Source organism: Exophiala mesophila, assembly GCF_000836275.1.
Source record: "Exophiala mesophila strain CBS 40295 unplaced genomic scaffold supercont1.4, whole genome shotgun sequence".
Classification (NCBI taxonomy): Eukaryota; Fungi; Ascomycota; class Eurotiomycetes; order Chaetothyriales; family Herpotrichiellaceae; genus Exophiala; species Exophiala mesophila.
In genome coordinates, this window is record NW_015622507.1 from 1500058 (window position 1) to 1517835 (window position 17778).

The 17778-nt window shown below is 50.1% G+C and overlaps 2 protein-coding genes across 3 annotated transcripts; one reads left to right on the forward strand and one right to left on the reverse strand.

Moving 5' to 3' along the window:
- Positions 1–947: 947 nt before the first annotated feature.
- PV10_05744 lies at positions 948–7175 on the reverse strand. 2 transcript variants are annotated; one of them, XM_016370459.1, is made up of 9 exons: positions 6723–7175; positions 3849–6666; positions 3767–3799; positions 3615–3718; positions 3517–3562; positions 3042–3470; positions 2630–2985; positions 2332–2555; positions 948–2244 (listed from the first exon to the last, which is right to left on the reverse strand). In XM_016370459.1, the coding sequence occupies exons 1-9, from the start codon at positions 7013–7015 to the stop codon at positions 1880–1882; spliced, it is 4668 nt and encodes a 1555-aa protein (XP_016222752.1). In that variant the 5' UTR covers positions 7016–7175; the 3' UTR covers positions 948–1879. The 2 variants fall into 2 exon arrangements, with proteins under 2 accessions (XP_016222752.1, XP_016222753.1); XM_016370460.1 differs by having other exon boundaries at positions 3849–7175.
- A 7219-nt stretch (positions 7176–14394) lies between these two features.
- PV10_05745 (uncharacterized protein) lies at positions 14395–17506 on the forward strand (the record flags this gene model as incomplete). The annotated part of the gene is made up of 7 exons (XM_016370461.1): positions 14395–14958; positions 15004–15074; positions 15137–15252; positions 15307–15517; positions 15574–15627; positions 15697–15840; positions 15908–17506. The coding sequence occupies 7 exons, from the start codon at positions 14395–14397 to the stop codon at positions 17424–17426; spliced, it is 2679 nt and encodes an 892-aa protein (XP_016222754.1). The 3' UTR covers positions 17427–17506.
- Between the last annotated feature and the right edge of the window lie 272 nt (positions 17507–17778).

Genomic DNA, 17778 nt, shown 5'->3' on the forward strand with positions numbered 1-17778 from the left:
CGGAGTACTTAGTTAGTCTAGGTACTTACTTATAAGCGAGAATTCCCCAAATTAATATAATTCAATAAATACAGTACTAGGTATGTACTTGTGTACATACGAAATTGAACCATCCGTCATTTCAGTAGATACATAGTACCAAGGTAGGTAGGTACCTATGTAGGTACCTACCTCCATGTCTCCTTACTCCATTACCCAAGTATCAACCTAGTACTAGTACATAATTTGATATTTTAGCATTTCCTACTAACTTAGCGACCTTAGTATGTATCTACTTCATTCGTCTTCTCGCCAGAGCCTCTTCAACCAACCTACCAACCAACCAACCAAGCAAATTAAAGTATGGCAGGAAAAAAGCAAGCCAAGACCGAATTTACTTACTAATAGAGCTCGAATAGGTTCTTGCTTGCTTGTTTACTGGCAAATTCCCTTCTCCCATCTCCCATGCTCTCCTCTCTCCTCTCGCCTCCCAAAATCCAAAATCGGCGATGCGATGCGGTGCGGTGCGGTGCAATGCGTCGCGGGTTACACGACATGGTCCCCATCCATCCGAACAAAAAGTGTTCAAACTTGTGCAAAGTACCTACTCCGTAGTGTCTGATCTGCCTACTTAGAGGATTGATTGTGCCACACACACATACACATACACACACACACACCTCTTCTTACGTCTTGGGATTTTTGATTTTTGATTTTTGCTTGCGTCTTGTGATGGAGAGAGGGAGGGGGGAGACAGAGACATATGGATAACATCCGTCTACTCCGTAGATATCCGTAGATTTATTATCCACATTGGGAAAAGACTCCAGGGTCAGGGTCAAGGTCAGGGTTCTGGTGATGTTGGGAATTGGGATTTGGTCGTCCCACAGACAAGGGATACCCTACCCTGCCTCTATCTACCCTTACGTCCAAGCACCCCTCGACCCAACTCATACCCCTACCCCTACCCCTACACGCCATCCATCATCGCTCGTTTGTACAGCCGTGACACTTGGATTTTCTTTTTTGACTTTTGACTTTTGCCTGATTCTCGGACACCTCAACACCTTGAGAACTCTACAAAGACGACCATAACCATAACCACAACCACAACCACAGCCACAGACTTGGTATTCCAAAAACAATATGTACATACAACAGCCTCAACTTCAGGATCACATACCTGATCCAACACTCCTCAATTCAAGCTGATTAAATATCCAAATTTACTCCCCTCTTCCACGTAATCAATATCATGATCACGACCTGTCCCCCCATCATTGATTCGGGGGACATAATCTCACCATACAATGCGGGACCAAGGACATGAATTCTGCTTCAGTCTCGAGTCTCCGTCGGTCCTTTGCATTCAACGTAACACAACAGTCAGCGTCCAGGCACATCAGGCCAGATGCCGACATAGACATGGGTTGCGACATGGGCTGCGTGCCACTAGGCCTTGGCCACACATGATCCGAAAACAGAGACGGTGCGCCTCCTGATTTTCCCCTCCTGATTTTCCCCTCCTAATGATGTTATGAGGCTGTCGTAGAAAAACCGGACGCTAGCCCACTAGCGAGGTTGATTGGCCCAGTCTCACGCGCACGCCGGGATCTGCCTGCAGCTTGTGTAGCCTGAACCTCACCCTGACTCCGACGCTATTGATCTCATGCAACCGGGTCCTGTTGTTGAAAGCATGTTGCTTTGGCTTTGGCCTTGGCCTTGGCATCTCGATCTGCATCTCGCTGTCGCCCACAGTTGGCCATAGAACGCGCCCGTGCCGCCACAATTTGGGCGTCTGCTGTACTCGTCGATCTGTCCGCCTGAGACAATCTATACCGAAAGTCTGGTTGAGCTAAATGTTCATCGTGCTTCCCCGGCGCCATCGTGCCACCACCATCTAGCGGCCAACGCCATTCTCGTCGCCCTTGGGCTGACTGAACGTCTCCAGCAGGCCTGCTTCACGCACCAGTTCGTAGAAGAGACCCCTGTTTTTGATGAGCTGCTCCGGCGTATCAAACTCCGCCACCTTACCCTGCTGCAGAACCACAATGCGATCCGAGTCCAAGATTGTGTTGATACGATGAGCGATGGTGATGATGGTACGATTGTCAAACACGGTGTTCCGGAGCGTGGCCTGGAGCATCTTGTCGGTCTCGACATCCACGGCGGCCGTCGCCTCGTCCAGGACAAGGATGTTGCTGGGAGTCAACAACGCCCGCGCCAACGACACCAGCTGTCGTTGGCCTTGACTCAAGTTGGACCCTACAATGTTCAAACAAACAGATTAGCCATGACATGACGTTGAATGATGTGCAGTTTCCGCGACAGGGTGTCAACATCGAGACTTACCACCTTCATGTATCGCTCCGTCTAATTGGCCTGGCATTCCCGCCACATGATCCTTCAGGCGCGCATGTTCCAACACGCTCCACAACTCTGTGTCGTCGTGCACATGTCGAGGATCGAGATTATCACGAACCGAGCCCTCAAAGAGCGCCGCATCCTGTGGGATAATCGCAAGACGTCTCCGCAGGTCCAGGAGCCCGATACTCGAGGTGTTGAGACCATCGATGCTGTCATGACGTGATTAGTGACAGTTCCCAGGGTGACGCCTCGTCAAAGGCATCACAGAGCACGACAACCATACCTGATGTGACCGGATGTCGGTTCAATTATCCGAAACAGTGCCAGGGTCAGGGAACTTTTGCCCGCGCCTGTCCGACCGACCACCCCGATCTTTTCCCGCGCTTTGATACTCAGGGAAATGTTCTTCAATACCGGATCCAATCCTTCTCGATACCGTGTCGAATAGTCCTTGATCGTGATCTGACCGTGAGCCGGCCAGCCAATGCTCGGCCGACTTTTGAAAATAACGTCTGGTGCTTCACTGGGGAGATTGGCATATTCCAACACCCGCTCCACCGAGACAATGTTGGTTTCGACTTCGACGGTTTGACGCACAATCCAGTTCAACGACTGCGTGATCTGTAGCGCATATGACATCTGCCCTGAATTAGTCCTAGTCCAAGGTAGCTACCCAGCATGCTTCGGATACTTACTGCCAAGCCCACCATGCCGGCTGACAGGCCGCTGCCGGTCGTCACTGAGATGATGGCAAACGTGGCTGCGGCAAAGATGATGACGGATCCGAGAAACTCGAGGCGAACCGCCAGCCATCGATTGGCACTGACAGATGGAAAGTACGCTCTCAAATTAGCATCCATGCGCCACTCGTTCTCCTTCGTGAAGCGAGCTTGCTGTCGATATGCACGAATGGTCGAAACTCCTCCCAGAGACTCCTGAAAGTGTGCATAAATCGGGCTGCGGCTGACGCTGTCAAGTCGTTTCAACTCGCGTGACGTACGAAGATAGTATTTCTGGTACACGATATATACGATGCCCAAGGGGATCGCCAGAATCAGGAATGCCGGGGTAGATGCAGCTATCACTCCAATGGTGAAAAAAGCCCGCCCAGTGTTGACGAAAAGCTACGCGGATCAGCCCTGTTGGAGATGCAAACGTGGTACAACCTACCATGTTGAAGGTACGCGCGATCACTTCATCCACACGATATATATCACTGTCAACGAGTCAGTATCATGCCGCATGTCGGATAAGACTGCAAAACATACCTGGAGAACCGGTTGAGGATGCGGCCAATCGGCGTCGTTTCAAAGAAGCTCATGGGTGAACGGAAGATGGCATGCGCCATTCGATCATGGAGTTTTCGAGAAGCCTACATGTCTGTAAGTATGTGGTGCCCTCATCTCGTCGACTGACAAACCTCAATCGAACAAAAAATCCAGAGAAGCAACGTCTGTGCTGATCAGCAAAAATCCCTTGGGAAAGCTCGCAGTCCTCCTTACCTGTATCACCACGAGTGCTGCGCCGCCGATACCAAATGCAAAGTAGATACCAATATATTTACCCACTTGCGGGTTTGAATCGAACTTCTCATTGATTTCCGACCATCTCTTTAACCAGAAACTCCCACCAATCTGGGCACTCTGTGCGGCCAACAGCGCCACAAAATAGATGCCGACTGCGATGAGGTTGCTCTCTTTGGCGTAAGTGGTGTAGACAGACCATTTGACTTTTCCTTGTTCTGAAGTCTCTTTGCTCTGCTTCGTTTTTTGCCCAGCCTCTTCATCATTAGTGCGTCCCATGGGACCATGGAAACTGGCGGTGGACGCTCTTCGCAGCGTGTTGAAGCTCGATTTCCTGGCAGTAGATGGTCCCAGCGGTCCAGGTCGGATGGGAGCCAGCCCGCCGACTTCCTGTCGTGACTCTTCGGCCTCCTCGGCGTCCAATTGCTCAAGCACCGCACTTGCGACTGCGGTCGCCGAATCATCCGAGTCGAGCCCTTCGATGCTAGGGCTCCTCTCGCCATCAGACTCTTGTCCGGCATCTGTAGTCGTGGACTTGATCAATGTAGCTATCTCTCCACGCATGGCCATGAGTTGGAGATACGTTCCCTTTTCAAAGATGACTCCCTCGCGAATGAGATACATATAATCCGCCTCCTTCAGAACATTCACCGCATTCGTGGCTAGAATTCGGGCTTTCCCGCTGAGAAGACCGTTAGGTCCCAGAACGTTGTCGATCAAGTGTCTGCCAACGTGTTGGTCGACGGCAGACAGAACGTCGTCGAGTATGTATACATCTGCTCTCGCATACACCGCTCGGGCCAAGCTTAACCGAGCTTTCTGGCCACCTGAAAGGGAAATTCCACGCTCTCCCACTTCAGTTTGATCACCATCGGGAAGTTGGCGAAAGTCGTCGGCGAGGGCGCAGGCGTTGACGGTTTGGTTGTAAAAGTGGGGATCCCACCGATGTCCAAAGACAATATTCTCCTTGACGGTGGCGTTCATGATCCAGGCGGATTGTGCGGCGTACGCGATTCTTCCACGGACCACGACATCGCCTTTGATCTTCCAGAGATCACCGAGGAGTGACTGCAAGAGCGAGGATTTGCCGGCGCCAACGCGTCCCACAATGCAGGTCAGTTCGCCCTTGTTTGCTTTGAAATTGATGTCTTTGAGCACAGTCTGGTCTTGGTTCTTGTCCCAAGTGAAGGTGGCATCTGTGATCGATACGGACACGTCGCCCTTGTTTGCAGAAGGCTGATCGATCATTCGAACGGAATCGTCTTGCAATTCATCGGCTGTAAAAAAGGTAGTCAGGCGGCCGACCGCGACGCTAGCCTCGACGATACTTGTGATGACCATGGGCAGGACCGTCAAAGGAAATGTCAACAGATTGAACAAGGTCAAAGCTGGGAACACCAGATCGGTGGTTAAGGGCTTGTCGTTGATCAAAACGAAGACGGCAAAAGTGGAGCATGACACAAAGAAGGGGGTGGAGGACCACGTAAATGTTGCAAAAGACTGAGCAGCACCGATCTTGCGGAGGTTGTTGAGCTCGAGATCATTGCGGACATGGCTCAACTTCTCCGTAAAGGCGGAGCCCCAAGCGTACAGCTTGATGCTCTTCATGTTGTTGAGAATCTCGGTCATCAATCTGGAACGGCGATCCTTGTATTTCATTTGCGAGAGCTGTAGCTTCTTCATGAATCTGGCGATGAAACCGTTGATGGGAATCATGATTATCATGGCAGCGACGCCAGCAAAGCATGAAACACCGACCAACTGATAGAGGGAAATCATACAGAGGGTGATCTGGAAGGGAGCGGACCAGACTTGTTGACCCCACTGGGCGAGATCAGCAAGACGTTGTTGATCAACGCTCATATATGTGACGATGTCACCGGTGGACTTTGTGGCACGAGACTCGTTGGAGAGTCGTAACGACTTGGCATAGATCATGGCGGTGAGGGAGGATTTGACTCTCATGCCCGTCTCAAACGCGCGCTGGAAGTATTGATGAAGTGCGGCAGTTTGGCCCATGGAGGTGGCGAACATGGCCAGGCCAATAGCCACACCGCGGATGGCGGGCTCAGGTTCATGGCCGGTTTTGTAAGACTCGACGAAATTGATCAAGAGTCGGAGCAATTGAGGCTGAACAAAGGCGAGGCAATCGCTGACGGTTTTGATCATGGCGCCACGGAGATAGGGTCCGCCAAAGGACCTGGCCAGGGCAATCCATAGGCTTGGAGATTTCTTTTCGAGCTCTCGTTCCCAAGAATGTTGAAGGCTCTCTCCCGTGGTCTTTGTTGTATCCCTATTGCGCAAATTCCACAAATCATCCTGAGTCAGATAGTTTGTATAGCCAAACTTCATCATTGGGGTCATCCAGCTAAACCAGAGGATGGAAAAAACGTCGGCGTACTCGGCGGGACATTCATCCTCGGCACCAAGAGCGTCGTACGGGCTCTGTTTCTTGGGAACCGCATACTCGAGGAGGAATTCGAAGATGGCGAGAAGAATAGTTGCGTTGAAGGTAACAAAGTAGGGTAGACGATCGAGGTAAGCTTTTCTTGCGACCAAAGAGCGCAGCTTGACGGCATAGGCGAGGATGAAGAAGACCCAGTAAAAGAGAACGACTCCATTTGGGGTTCTCGACCTCGAGTGCTCGTGGTATTGTACAGCAAAGATAACGCCGAGGGAGAAGATTGTTACGATGGAAGTGTAGAATCTGATGTCTCTGAACCAGATTGAAGGGAGTTGTTCGATTTGAAGGGCAGCTTGGAGGGCAGTGGCAAGGAGTATCGCGGAGAGGATAGAACTGAGATGGAGTCAGCAGAATGATGGGAGAAGAGGCAAAGGCGGTAGAGGAGGTACAGTTTCGCATAGAAGTGCCAGTTCTTAGGAACTTCCTGTGCAGAGCGTTTGGTAAAGAGATACCACAATGCACCTGCTCCAAAGATCAGACCCCAAAGGGCGACGCCGATGATCCACAGGTCGAGGAAACATGGTGTGAAATCCCAACGAAGCAAGCTGACTGGGCCCCAACCCTCTGGATCACCACATAGAGGATTATTCTGGAGCAGGTGTGGTGATGCTGTCAATTCCAGCTGGGGTGGAAAACGTCCAGCGGCAGTCAATACAGACTGCGATCCGTCAAAGCCCCTCATCTATTGGTGGAAGGTGGGAGAGCAACCATATATTTCAGGACAAGGGAAGGACGACGAAGACGAGGAGGGGAGGAGGGTTCGAAAGAAGTGTATATAGGTAGGAAAGGGAGGAGGTGAGGAAGTTGAGACAAGGACAGGCGGTGGAGGTATTGCGTGGTCGTCGGTGGATGAAGCCGCAGTCAAAGATGCTGTGGGGAAAGAAAAATATGGAAGTGCAGGCGCAGGCGGATGAATGACGGTACTGTTGCTACTGTAGCATCTTCTATTGGCTTAGGAAGGGATTATTAGTAGCTGGTGACATGCATGGGAAGGCCGAATTGCTGCAAAAAGGGTCTACTTAGAGGGGAGACGGCGGAATTAAGAGGTGCCAAGGGATGAGGTAGGCATAAGTGCACCTAATCACCACCTAGCTATGGTCTGCAGGCGAGGTTTTTGGTACTTAGGTACCTAGGTATGATTAGACCTTTGCCCGGAGTTTAGGTGTATGACGCGAGGCTACTTGAGTAGATGGAATTCTTTGGCGGTTTGACCACTTGTTCACCTACTGGTATGTTGAGTTCCCGTAGAAGATGCTACAACTATACGGAGTATATCTTTATGTAAGAACTGGCATTTACACCGGCATGACTCTAAGCATATAGCTCTCTGAGTGTAGATGTTTGCTTGTTGAACGATGGTGGACAAGGCTCGGAGGTGTTCGGCCGAGGCTGTGACCAAGGTGGATGGGTGCTATAGTAATCATCCATATGGGTACAGTACGATAGGCATCTCCAGTTGGTGGATGTGGGCCAGTTTCCTTATAAGTTTGTCATTTGAAATCTGTCACACTACGGCTAATGCTGACTCTACCTTAGCCTGATGTAGTTAGAGGGTGTTGCCGCCCTTGTCAGGACTTATGCGAGGCTCTGTCTCCTGTATACGAAACGGTCACATGTTCAACCCTGCTCTTCTACCAGTCTTGCTGAGGTTGTCTAAATCAGGGTTACTTGATTCAAGGTTCATGCGAGGTAGCGAGCAACGACCTAAAACGGATCTACCCCTGACCTGTTGATGTCGATGGCCAGCCACAACCTGACTAGCAAAGACCAATTGATAACACAGTGGCTCTATTAGCCCAACGTTTCAACATTCAACAAGCATCTTCTCCCTTTCGGAGCGATGTTGAAACGGTCTTCCATTTCCATATCCCACTCAGTCATCGACTCATGTAGTGTGAGGCGCAGCTTCCGGAAAACCTTGCTAGTGGCCAAGTACAATTCCGCCCTGGCCAGGTTTTGGCCTATACAGTTTCGTGGTCCCAGTGAGAACGGAGTGATGGCGTTATTCATGTCTTTGACGTGCTCCCCATCTTTGAGCCAACGATCGGGCAAGAACTCGTCCGGACTAGGGAACAATTTGGCATCTCTGTGGTGAACATAGTTCTGCATACCGGCCACCGTCCCTTTGGGGAGGACGACCTTGTCCACGACGACCGATTGGTCCAGGACACGGGGTAGTGTTGATATGATTGTAGGATAAAGCCGCATGGTCTCTTTGATAACGGCATTCAGAATTGGGAGGTCTTTTAGCTCGTTGAAACTCTCCCCAGACTCATACAGCTCTTCTCGCAGCCGCTCTTGTGTCTTGGTATCCCGGGCTAGGGAATACATCAAGTACGTGAGAGTGGACGAAGTAGTGCCGCTACCTGCAAAAGTGAGAGCCATCATTTCTTCGATGAGTTCTTCCTGTGTGATTTTGCGTCCTAAAAAGCTATCTTCGTTGACGATCATGGGTGTTATCATGAATTGCTGTCTGATTGTATCGGCAGCGAGCTCCTCGTGCTGAAACTTTTCGACCAATGCTGTAGTCATCTCTTGCCAGACATCCCATGATTGAAACGAGGTGCCCGCAATGCCTGGAAGGTATTTCGCGATTGACCGACTTAGCCAGGGCAGAGCAGCTTGTATCTGAATCCCCACGGCGCTCGAATCCATGTTCCGGAGCAGCTTCAAGGCTTCTCCCTCGGGTGATTCGCCGTAATTTCGGTTATAGGCGCATTTCAGAATGACCTCCAAGCTGAAGAGACCGTTGTATTTGAACACATCAGCTGCCGCCTCGGTGACTTTGGAGCCATCACTCGCATTGATCATGCGCTTGATCAGAATATCCGCCTTTTCGGCTATGAAGCTTTCGTTATTGAGGACAGCTTGTAGCGAATAAGCTGGGTTCTGTAGTTTACGACGAGCGGAATGTGCTGGTTTCGAGATAAACGTGAAGACATTATCGTGACCCGCCAACTTGGTGGCCTCGTAGAAAAGGGGTCTTTTGCTGCTTGTCTTCTGGCCGTATATCAAACGATATGCAGTCCAGTCGGATACCGAGACTTCGTTGGTTCCAACGCGAACAACAGAGCCATACTTGTCGTGTAGACTCCGCAACGTCTTGCACAGATGTTAACACCGTCATCTAAGTAGATGGGGAGCTGACCAAGTGGATTACTAGACCTACCTGCGCTCGGTGGAGACCCGCCTGGGCTGGGACAAGGTATGATTCGAATATTTTAGCCAGCGAAGGACCAGGGACTGCTGCCAATGGATGAAAGAAGGTGTTGTAAATAGCCTTTGGCGCTGCTTAGTCTTGTAGAAACATGAATCAAAGCAGCTCTTTCTTACCTGTACAACCACTTTGATTACCAGAAGGACAATTACTCCAAGTGCTAGCAGCTTTACTTTGTCACCATTTTCAAAGCGATGGGATGCTAGGTGCTCCCATGGCTGTAGGTCTTTGAGCTTTGATAGAAGCGACATAATGGACGAAGTGACTGCAAAGTGATGGCTTTAGGAGGGGGTTTCACCGATCCATCCTTCACCCGGCGGAGACCAGAGCACAGGAGGTCCCTTTTATATTCCGACGGATTGCGAAATGCCCAGATTACATCTACTTTGCTCCTCAATCACTCTCTATGCGGATCTCGGATCCCGGATCCCGGCTCCAGGTTCAAGTGATATAGCCGTGGAACAGAGTTCAAATTTCAAATTCACCCGAGCATACATGCTGATTTTGTCGAATAGGATCGAAACATATTCTAAGCGAATTGCTTTATTGCTTTGATCCCCCAGATATTGTCTGGGGTCCCGCATAGGCGCCCCAGAAACCCCAGAAACCCCAGAGACTGGTTGGGGTCCCGCACCAAGATCCTGAGCTCCACTTCATTCGTGCATCTTATAGAAGCGGTGATAGAAGAGTACTAATATATTTGTGAACAAAATGTGCGTTCAGAACGTTCGGAAGCAGGGGATCCGGTACGAAAACAGCCAAGATGTCTAAAGAATCTCTCAGGTACTTGCTACTGTGAACTGTGTCAAGGACGTGGTCAACTAGCATGGCGTGTGGGTCAGGCTGTTACAATACCTGGTATTTATCATGAAAAGCGTGTCCGAGTCTTTGAGACCTCCTGTATAGTAAATCGTGTGGTTACACAGCTTTCTTCCAGTCAGCACCGTATGAGGGGTCTCCAGTCGACCCCCAGGTTCCTCCGCAAGGAGGTGAACCTGGTGTCAGGGGACCCGCGCATAAAGAGTTGCTAGATCCGCCATCCTGCTGCCCATGACCACTGACCACGATATTTCACTGAATATCAAAATGGCCAAAGAAGACACAGTAACTCGGCACGAAGTGGAGGAGACTCCCGAGCCAGAAACTCAGACATATTGGAATCATTTGAAGACCATCATACTCATCTTGGTAAATCCACCCAGCCTTCATTTTGTATTCAGTTTCTTACATATTCAGGCGGTCAATAGCAACTACTTTGCTCAATTGACCATTCTTGTTGGCGCAGGCGCCTTTGCCCGGACGATTGCGTCAGTCATCGGTGGAGCAAGCCTTGCTGCATGGCCCGCATCAGTCATTGTCATATTCATCGCTGCTCTATCGCCGCCGCTAGCTCAAGCGGCAGACTACTGGGGTCGAAAATGGTTCATCGTCGGTGCTGCAATATTTGGCTGCGTAGGGTGCGTGGTGGTCGCCCGTGCTACATCCATGAACATGGCGATCGCAGGCTTCTGCTTGGGCGGTGTCTCGTCTGCAGCATCTTGCCTCATGCACACAGTCGCGTCGGAGGTCCTTCCTCGAAAATATCGATCTTGGGCTCAGGCTACGGTGAATTCCTCTGTGGGTTTGGGCTCAATCTTCAGCCTTTGCTTGGGTGGAAGCCTGACACGCTATAACCCTGCTGGATTCCGAACGTACTTTGCCATTTGTGCTGGAGTGTATGCGTTTTCTGCACTGGCCTGCACCTTTCTTTACAATTCAGCTCCGACCAAGTTACAGCTTGAGCTGTCACTTGGCCAGAAACTGAAGTCTCTTGACTGGGCTGCATACATCCTGATGACAGGAGGGCTGGTCTTGTTTTGTCTGGGTCTCAGTTGGTCCCAAAATCCTTACCCCTGGACAAATGTACATGTGCTTGCTCCATTTCTCATCGGTTGCCTTCTCATAGTTGTTCTGGTGGTTTATGCTTGGAGATTTCGAAGGGATGGTCTGCTGCATCACGACCTCTTTCACCACAGGAATTTCCCTATCGCCATTGGATGTATCTTCATCGAGGGATTGTCGTTTATGGCAGCAAATGTCTTTGTCCCATTCTCGCTCAGCGTCTTCTATGCCCCTACGATGAACCCTTTTGAACAGGCACTCTGTTATAATGTGGTTTTTGTTGTTTTTCTGGTCGCATCATTTGGAGCAGGGTACTATGTGTACAGGTCCAGAACAGTGAGGGGGCCGTCAATGGTCGGGTTTGTCTCATTCCTGATCTTTTTCATCCTTTTGGCCACGTCAAACGAAAACACCCCTCAAGCTCACTACTGGGGCTATAATGTGTTTTGCGGCATGGGTTTAGGGTTCTGCATCACGACTCTGGTCACGGCAGCTCAGTTCTCGACCCCACCAGAGCTGATAGCCATTACATCTGGCCTCATGTTGTCAATACGCAGTGTTGGGGGCTCTGCTGGCGCGGCTGCATCCAACGCCATCTTTGCCAATGGTCTCACCAAAAACTTGTTTCCAAAGGTTGCCGCTGCTGTAATTCCTCTAGGGTTGGCAGAGGATGCAATCGCGCCTCTGTTAGGCGCTTTGACGATCGGTGACATGCAGGCAGCGACTGCAGTGCCAGAGACCACTCCGGAGATTATCGCTGCTGCAGCTACCGCGATGAAGCAAGCTTATGCGATCGCTTTTCGATATGTTTTCGTGTTTGCTGCTGCATGTTCCTTGGTGGCCCTTATTGGTAAGCGGGTCCCTAAGGAGTTGAGGTCGTTTGAATGCTAACTGGTGCAGCTTGCGCATTCTTGAGAGAAACACAATCCGAATTCAACACGAAAATTGATGCTCCTATTGATGCCCAGATTGAGATCAAGATAGAAGACGAGAAAGCGCTTGAGAGGGGCCATCATGAGTTTTCGAATGATAAAGCAGAAGCCCGGGCTTAGATGTGTCAAAGATTGAGGTGAATGAGTTGCTTGGGGCTTCCTCAGTGCTAGGGGGAAGCCCATCTATCTATAGCCAAAGGTAAGGCTCTGCAGTGTACAGGAGGCTGGGAGATGTTACCAACCCTTATGCAAAGGTGTTGGCGTTCAACACCATATGAATAGTATCAGGACAGACTCTGAGACCTTTTTGACTCAAGTCCTGGCATACTGAAATGACCACAAATCACAAGACACTCGTTAAAGCAGCAAGCAAAATTGCTCTAATAACCAAGACGGATGGACACATTAATCATCCATCTGGGTCCGAGTACGATAGGCATCTCTCGGTGGTGGATGTGGGCCAAGGGGCCCTCGGGCTCAACTCCTTAGGCAGACATGCCACGCGGAGAGTCGCAGAATGAGGTATCCATAATTGTCAACAGTGTCGTTCGGGTTGTTCACCCAAGGTTCAACCACCACACTCTGTTCCTTTTTCTTCAGTCATTAATCGCTGGAAATAGGATATACCAGAGATCCAGTCTAGAAGAGGTTGATGGCTTATTAGAGGCTGGCACCATTGCCCTAATCAAGTACAATCCCCGTTTAAGCCACGGACGACGATGAGCACAGGCGTAGTTGGGTCAATACTTATAGGGACCTTAAGTAATAACTGCAGTCACTGGCTTATCGACAACAATCAACGACCCTTCAAGCCTAACGAGGTCTGGCCCCTTGGCCCGAGGCCCCTCGGCCCCATCGCCTCAGGCAAAACCCATCCACACATCTTCCCCAGAATTGCCTACTGCCCGCTAATCCTCCGGCCTCCGCATCCCAGTGCAGAATTTAGGAGCCTCTCATGGCTCTTGCAATTCAAGATACAACAATATCGGCCCTTGGCCCGCTGTCGGAGCACTGTCACTGATAGCTTAGGTACCTCTTCTGTGCGAATGAGCCTCGTAGGGGCCGAGAGGTCCTTAAACTCATTATCCTCGGGCTTATTCGTATACGCATACTACTAATTTAATGAGTACCAAGGCTCCAGACCATCAATCCAACCGATGTGCACAAGCACACAGTTGAATGATGAATCCCACCCTCGGTGACCTCTTGCCCTCCTCGCTCATCCCATTCCTCCTGTTGCCTAGCCATTTACCAATCCATCTCGTCCCTATCCCAACCTCCCATCTTCAACCCCCAAATCGCATTCATCCCAAGTCCTGTGTTGCCTGATCTTTGTCATGCTCCTCGATCCTTGGATACAACCCTCTCCAATAAACGAGTGACATGTCCCTCCTGGTCCAGCTGATTTGAGACTACAATTCTCTCACGACTAATCCGTCACTTCTGCAGGAAAAGATGGGCCAGCCCTCTCCGTCGCCGCATCACTCACCGATACTTGGCCCCAGCGCCAGTTCCCTCTATCAGACCGTCCGAGACCCTGTCCCCTTCTGGACGAGGTCTGGATTGGTCGCCTATCCATCTCGACGGACGTGTACCACTCAACAACTTCCTTCGTGAACCCTAGCTCAATTCTTCTCAACGACTAAGCGTCTAACACGCCTCCCCGCCACGCTAACCTCGCTAAGCCTCACTTTTGATGCGCCATATGCGACCGGCTGCTTCAATCATGGGCCATTGTTGCTCGACTGCACCCTCAAGGCTCAAATTCTCGAATCATGGGTCAAACTGCCATTCTTATCTAAGCCTTGTTGCTCCGGCCCGGATCGACATGTCTAGAAAGACCCTGCAGTTCCCAACAGCCTGATCGTCAGACGTTCTTCCATCTCACCTTCCCTGAGCTGCCATCTGGGATCATTTTCCGGTCTCTGGTTCCTCAGAACCCTCGAGATATGTGACTCTCTGGCGTTCGCAACGACATTGGTATCGTCTCCTTTGTGAACATAGCAGGGTCTTACAGGAACACCAGCAATCATGGAGTATGTTAATGGTCAGAATTATGACGGCTCAGTGCCAGCCCAAGAAGAAGAATTCCCATTCAAGGTCGACATCGAACCCTTGGACGATCAACCTGCCACAAATGATCCTGGTCTTGTGCTTGGGGGTGGGAGGACCATCAAACTCATGCTCGTGCCAGATACTCCAGCCCCGCCTCCAGCCTCACCTGCGGCCAAGAAACCAAAACCTCACCCTCAAGACAAGATGAGGAAGTTCTGGAACAATTTCGATCCAGAATATACAGGTCAGGTCACGCGAATCTTGCCAGACCGCATCACCGACAAGGGTCTTTTGGCCACCAAGTTGGAGGGTGAGACTGCTCATCGCGCTGTCACATCCTACGAAAATGCTAGAGATGCCTGTATTCGGGACGTCAAGCGCATTATCAAGGAGTGTCGTCAAGCCAATCAGAGATACACCGACAGTCGTTGGGATCTTGAACGTGACCTCAAAATCACACGAATGAGGGACTGCCTGAACGGTCTTGGTGGTGATGATGACGAGGAGAAAGGATATCCGGCAGATGCAAAACGTGTGACTGTAGGTTGATACTTTCACCTGCCTGGACTCGCTGACCTCTCAAAGGACATCTTTGAAAACCCCCAATTTTATGTTGGCGGCGTCTCCACCGATGATATTATGCAGGGTTATGCAGGGTACTTTATCCACTATATTTCCTCACTCTAAGAGTACCTGTCTCCTGACCGTATCTTATTAGAGACTGTTGGTTCCTGGCAGCGCTTTCCGTGTTGGGCTGCGACCAGAAATTCATCGATCGTGTTTGTGTCATTCAAGACCAAACTGTCGGTGTCTATGGATTCGTCTTCCATCGAGGTACGTCAATTCCTCTTGACCTCTCAATCATCACTAAACTCTATTCAAACACAGACGGAGAATGGCACCAGTGTATCATTGATGACAAACTCTACCTGCGGGCCCCAGCCTACGACGAGAGCGGAGATGTAGTTCTTGGCCAGTATGGAGTTAGGCGAGTTGATCAAGAAGGCCAATATCAGGAATTATTCCAGAGAGGCTCGCAAGCCCTTTATTTTGCTCAATGTCGAGACCAGAATGAGACCTGGGTCAGCCTACTCGAGAAGTATGAATCTTATAATCCAAGCAATCGTCGAATTTATGACTGACCAAGTCGAACAGAGCATACGCTAAAGCTCATGGTGACTATGCAGCTATTTCAGGCGGTCAGACTGGGTATGTCATCACAAACATTGCTTTCTCTAGATCCATCAATATTAGCGTCTGCCACTAATACATCTATAGTGAAGCAATCGAAGATTTGACCGGTGGAGTCACCACTGAAATATATACCACCAACATCCTTTCTGCTGACGAGTTCTGGAAGAATGAACTTTCGAGAATCGGAAAGGATTTCTTGTTCTCTTGCGCAGCAGCTAGATATCGCGAGTCAGTCTTCTCCCACGTTCTCTCGCCATCACACCTGACAGAACCTCATCCCTAATTCCTCACACAGGTGGAGACCATATCTACGAGCCAACGAGCAAGTTCGCGAAGAAAGACGATCGGGAATCGTCAGTCAGCATGCATACGCCGTTCTTGACACATATGAAGGTCACGGGCAACGACTCGTCAAGATCCGCAACCCCTGGGGCCGTAAAGAGTGGTGTGGTGCTTGGAGTGATGGATCAAAAGAATGGACCTCGGACTGGCTCAGGATCCTTAATCATAAATTTGGCGACGACGGAATCTTCTGGATGACATACAAAGACATGCTCAGCAAGTATAAATACATTGACCGCACTCGAATTTTTGGTCCAGAGTGGCATGTCGCCCAGCAATGGATGACCGTCCAAGTCCCTTGGAGTCCCCTGGATTATCAAACCAACCACTTTAGCATCGATGTGCCCGAAGACACTGAAGCCGTGATTGTGCTGTCTCAACTCGACGACCGGTACTTTAAAGGATTGCAAGGAAAATACAACTTTACACTACAATTCCGAGTTCAAAAGGACGAGGACGAGGACGACGAATACATTGCACGTAGCAAGCTCAACTATGAATTGCAGCGGTCCGTCAACGTGGAAGTCTTCTTGAGCAAAGGTACATATACAGTTCTGGTCAAGATCGAGGCATCCAACAGCGGACTTGAAGATGTCGAGACTGTAATTCGCCAAAACATTGGAAGACGAGATAAGATCACGCAGATCGGGAAGCTCTACGACCTGGCCCATCAAAAAGGACAACATCCTGGCTCTTCCTCGTCTGCATCTACTATACAGTCCCTGTCAAGCTCTGGCATCTCCACCCCCAACACAACAGGTACCAGAACGCCCGGATCGCATGTAGAGGTGGCACCCGCCAATCCAACGCCGGCAGACAACACTGAAGATGGGGACGATGAGAAGAAAAAGGACCCCAACCGAAATCCATGGAATGCCAGCTGCATTGTTGGGCTTCGAGTGTATAGCAAACAAGCCGATCTTGGTCTCAAGGTGGTTCTCCCTTCCAAAGAGGATGATGGTATTGTTCCGCCAACTTTGGATCGCGATGATGTGGCCAAAAGTGCCTTGGATAACGTACAAGCTGCTGCTGAGGAAGTTGTCGAGAATTCAGGATCTGCAGCTAATGCCCCCGACTCCAGTGGCGAGCAACCAACTGAGGGTGAAGCATCGAATGGGAGTGAGAGTGAGATTCAGAAGCCCGCTGCTGCGGCTCCAGAACAAGAGCCAGAACCAGTTCCGGCAACGACAACTGCAAATACAGCTGAGAACAACAATGATACAGCCACAGATAAGGAGCCGCCAATCGACGCACCTGTTTCTTGTGAACTCCCCGAGGCAAACACGACCATTGAACAAAAGGAAGAAATGATACCGGAACAGCATATACAACCATCAGCTCCAGCACAGATAATGGATCTACCGTCCGAGCAAGTCACCAACGAGTCCCTCATGACAGACCAGTCGACAAATTTGATCTTGATCTCGGACGTGGAAACCAAGCCAGACAACAAGCCTTTGACCGATACATGAGGACAGCAGGCACCGTATGAAGCATGACGACGATTAGCCATGAAGGAAGACATTCTTCTCAATTACCGGCCAGATCGATCAACCTGAGTCGACTGGACTCGGTATTCGATATTCGATATCCGATATCCGATATCCGATATTCGTGCAAGCGACATCTCAACTTCTTCGTTTTGTTATTCCCCCTCCCCTCCAAATTAGTATATTTTTGAAAAGTCTCGACAGTTTCTCGAGACTGAACGAATGGATGAATGGATGAATGATTTAATGACTAAATGACCACATCAAGACCGCTGATATTGAGCGCAGCGAGCACGCGATATGCATTCATTCTTGATTGGGAACTCGATTTGAT

What these genes read in the sequence shown, in the direction of transcription:
- PV10_05744 (XM_016370459.1), bottom strand. Translation starts at nt 7,015, where the DNA reads ATGAGGGGCTTTGACGGATCGCAGTCTGTATTGACTGCCGCTGGACGT. An exon ending in GGATTTTTTGTTCGATTGAG is followed by an intron (nt 3,719 to 3,766) that starts GTTTGTCAGTCG and finishes ACAGACATGTAG; the next exon opens with GCTTCTCGAAAACTCCATGA. An exon ending in CCGACATCCGGTCACATCAG is followed by an intron (nt 2,556 to 2,629) that starts GTATGGTTGTCG and finishes ACGTCATGACAG; the next exon opens with CATCGATGGTCTCAACACCT.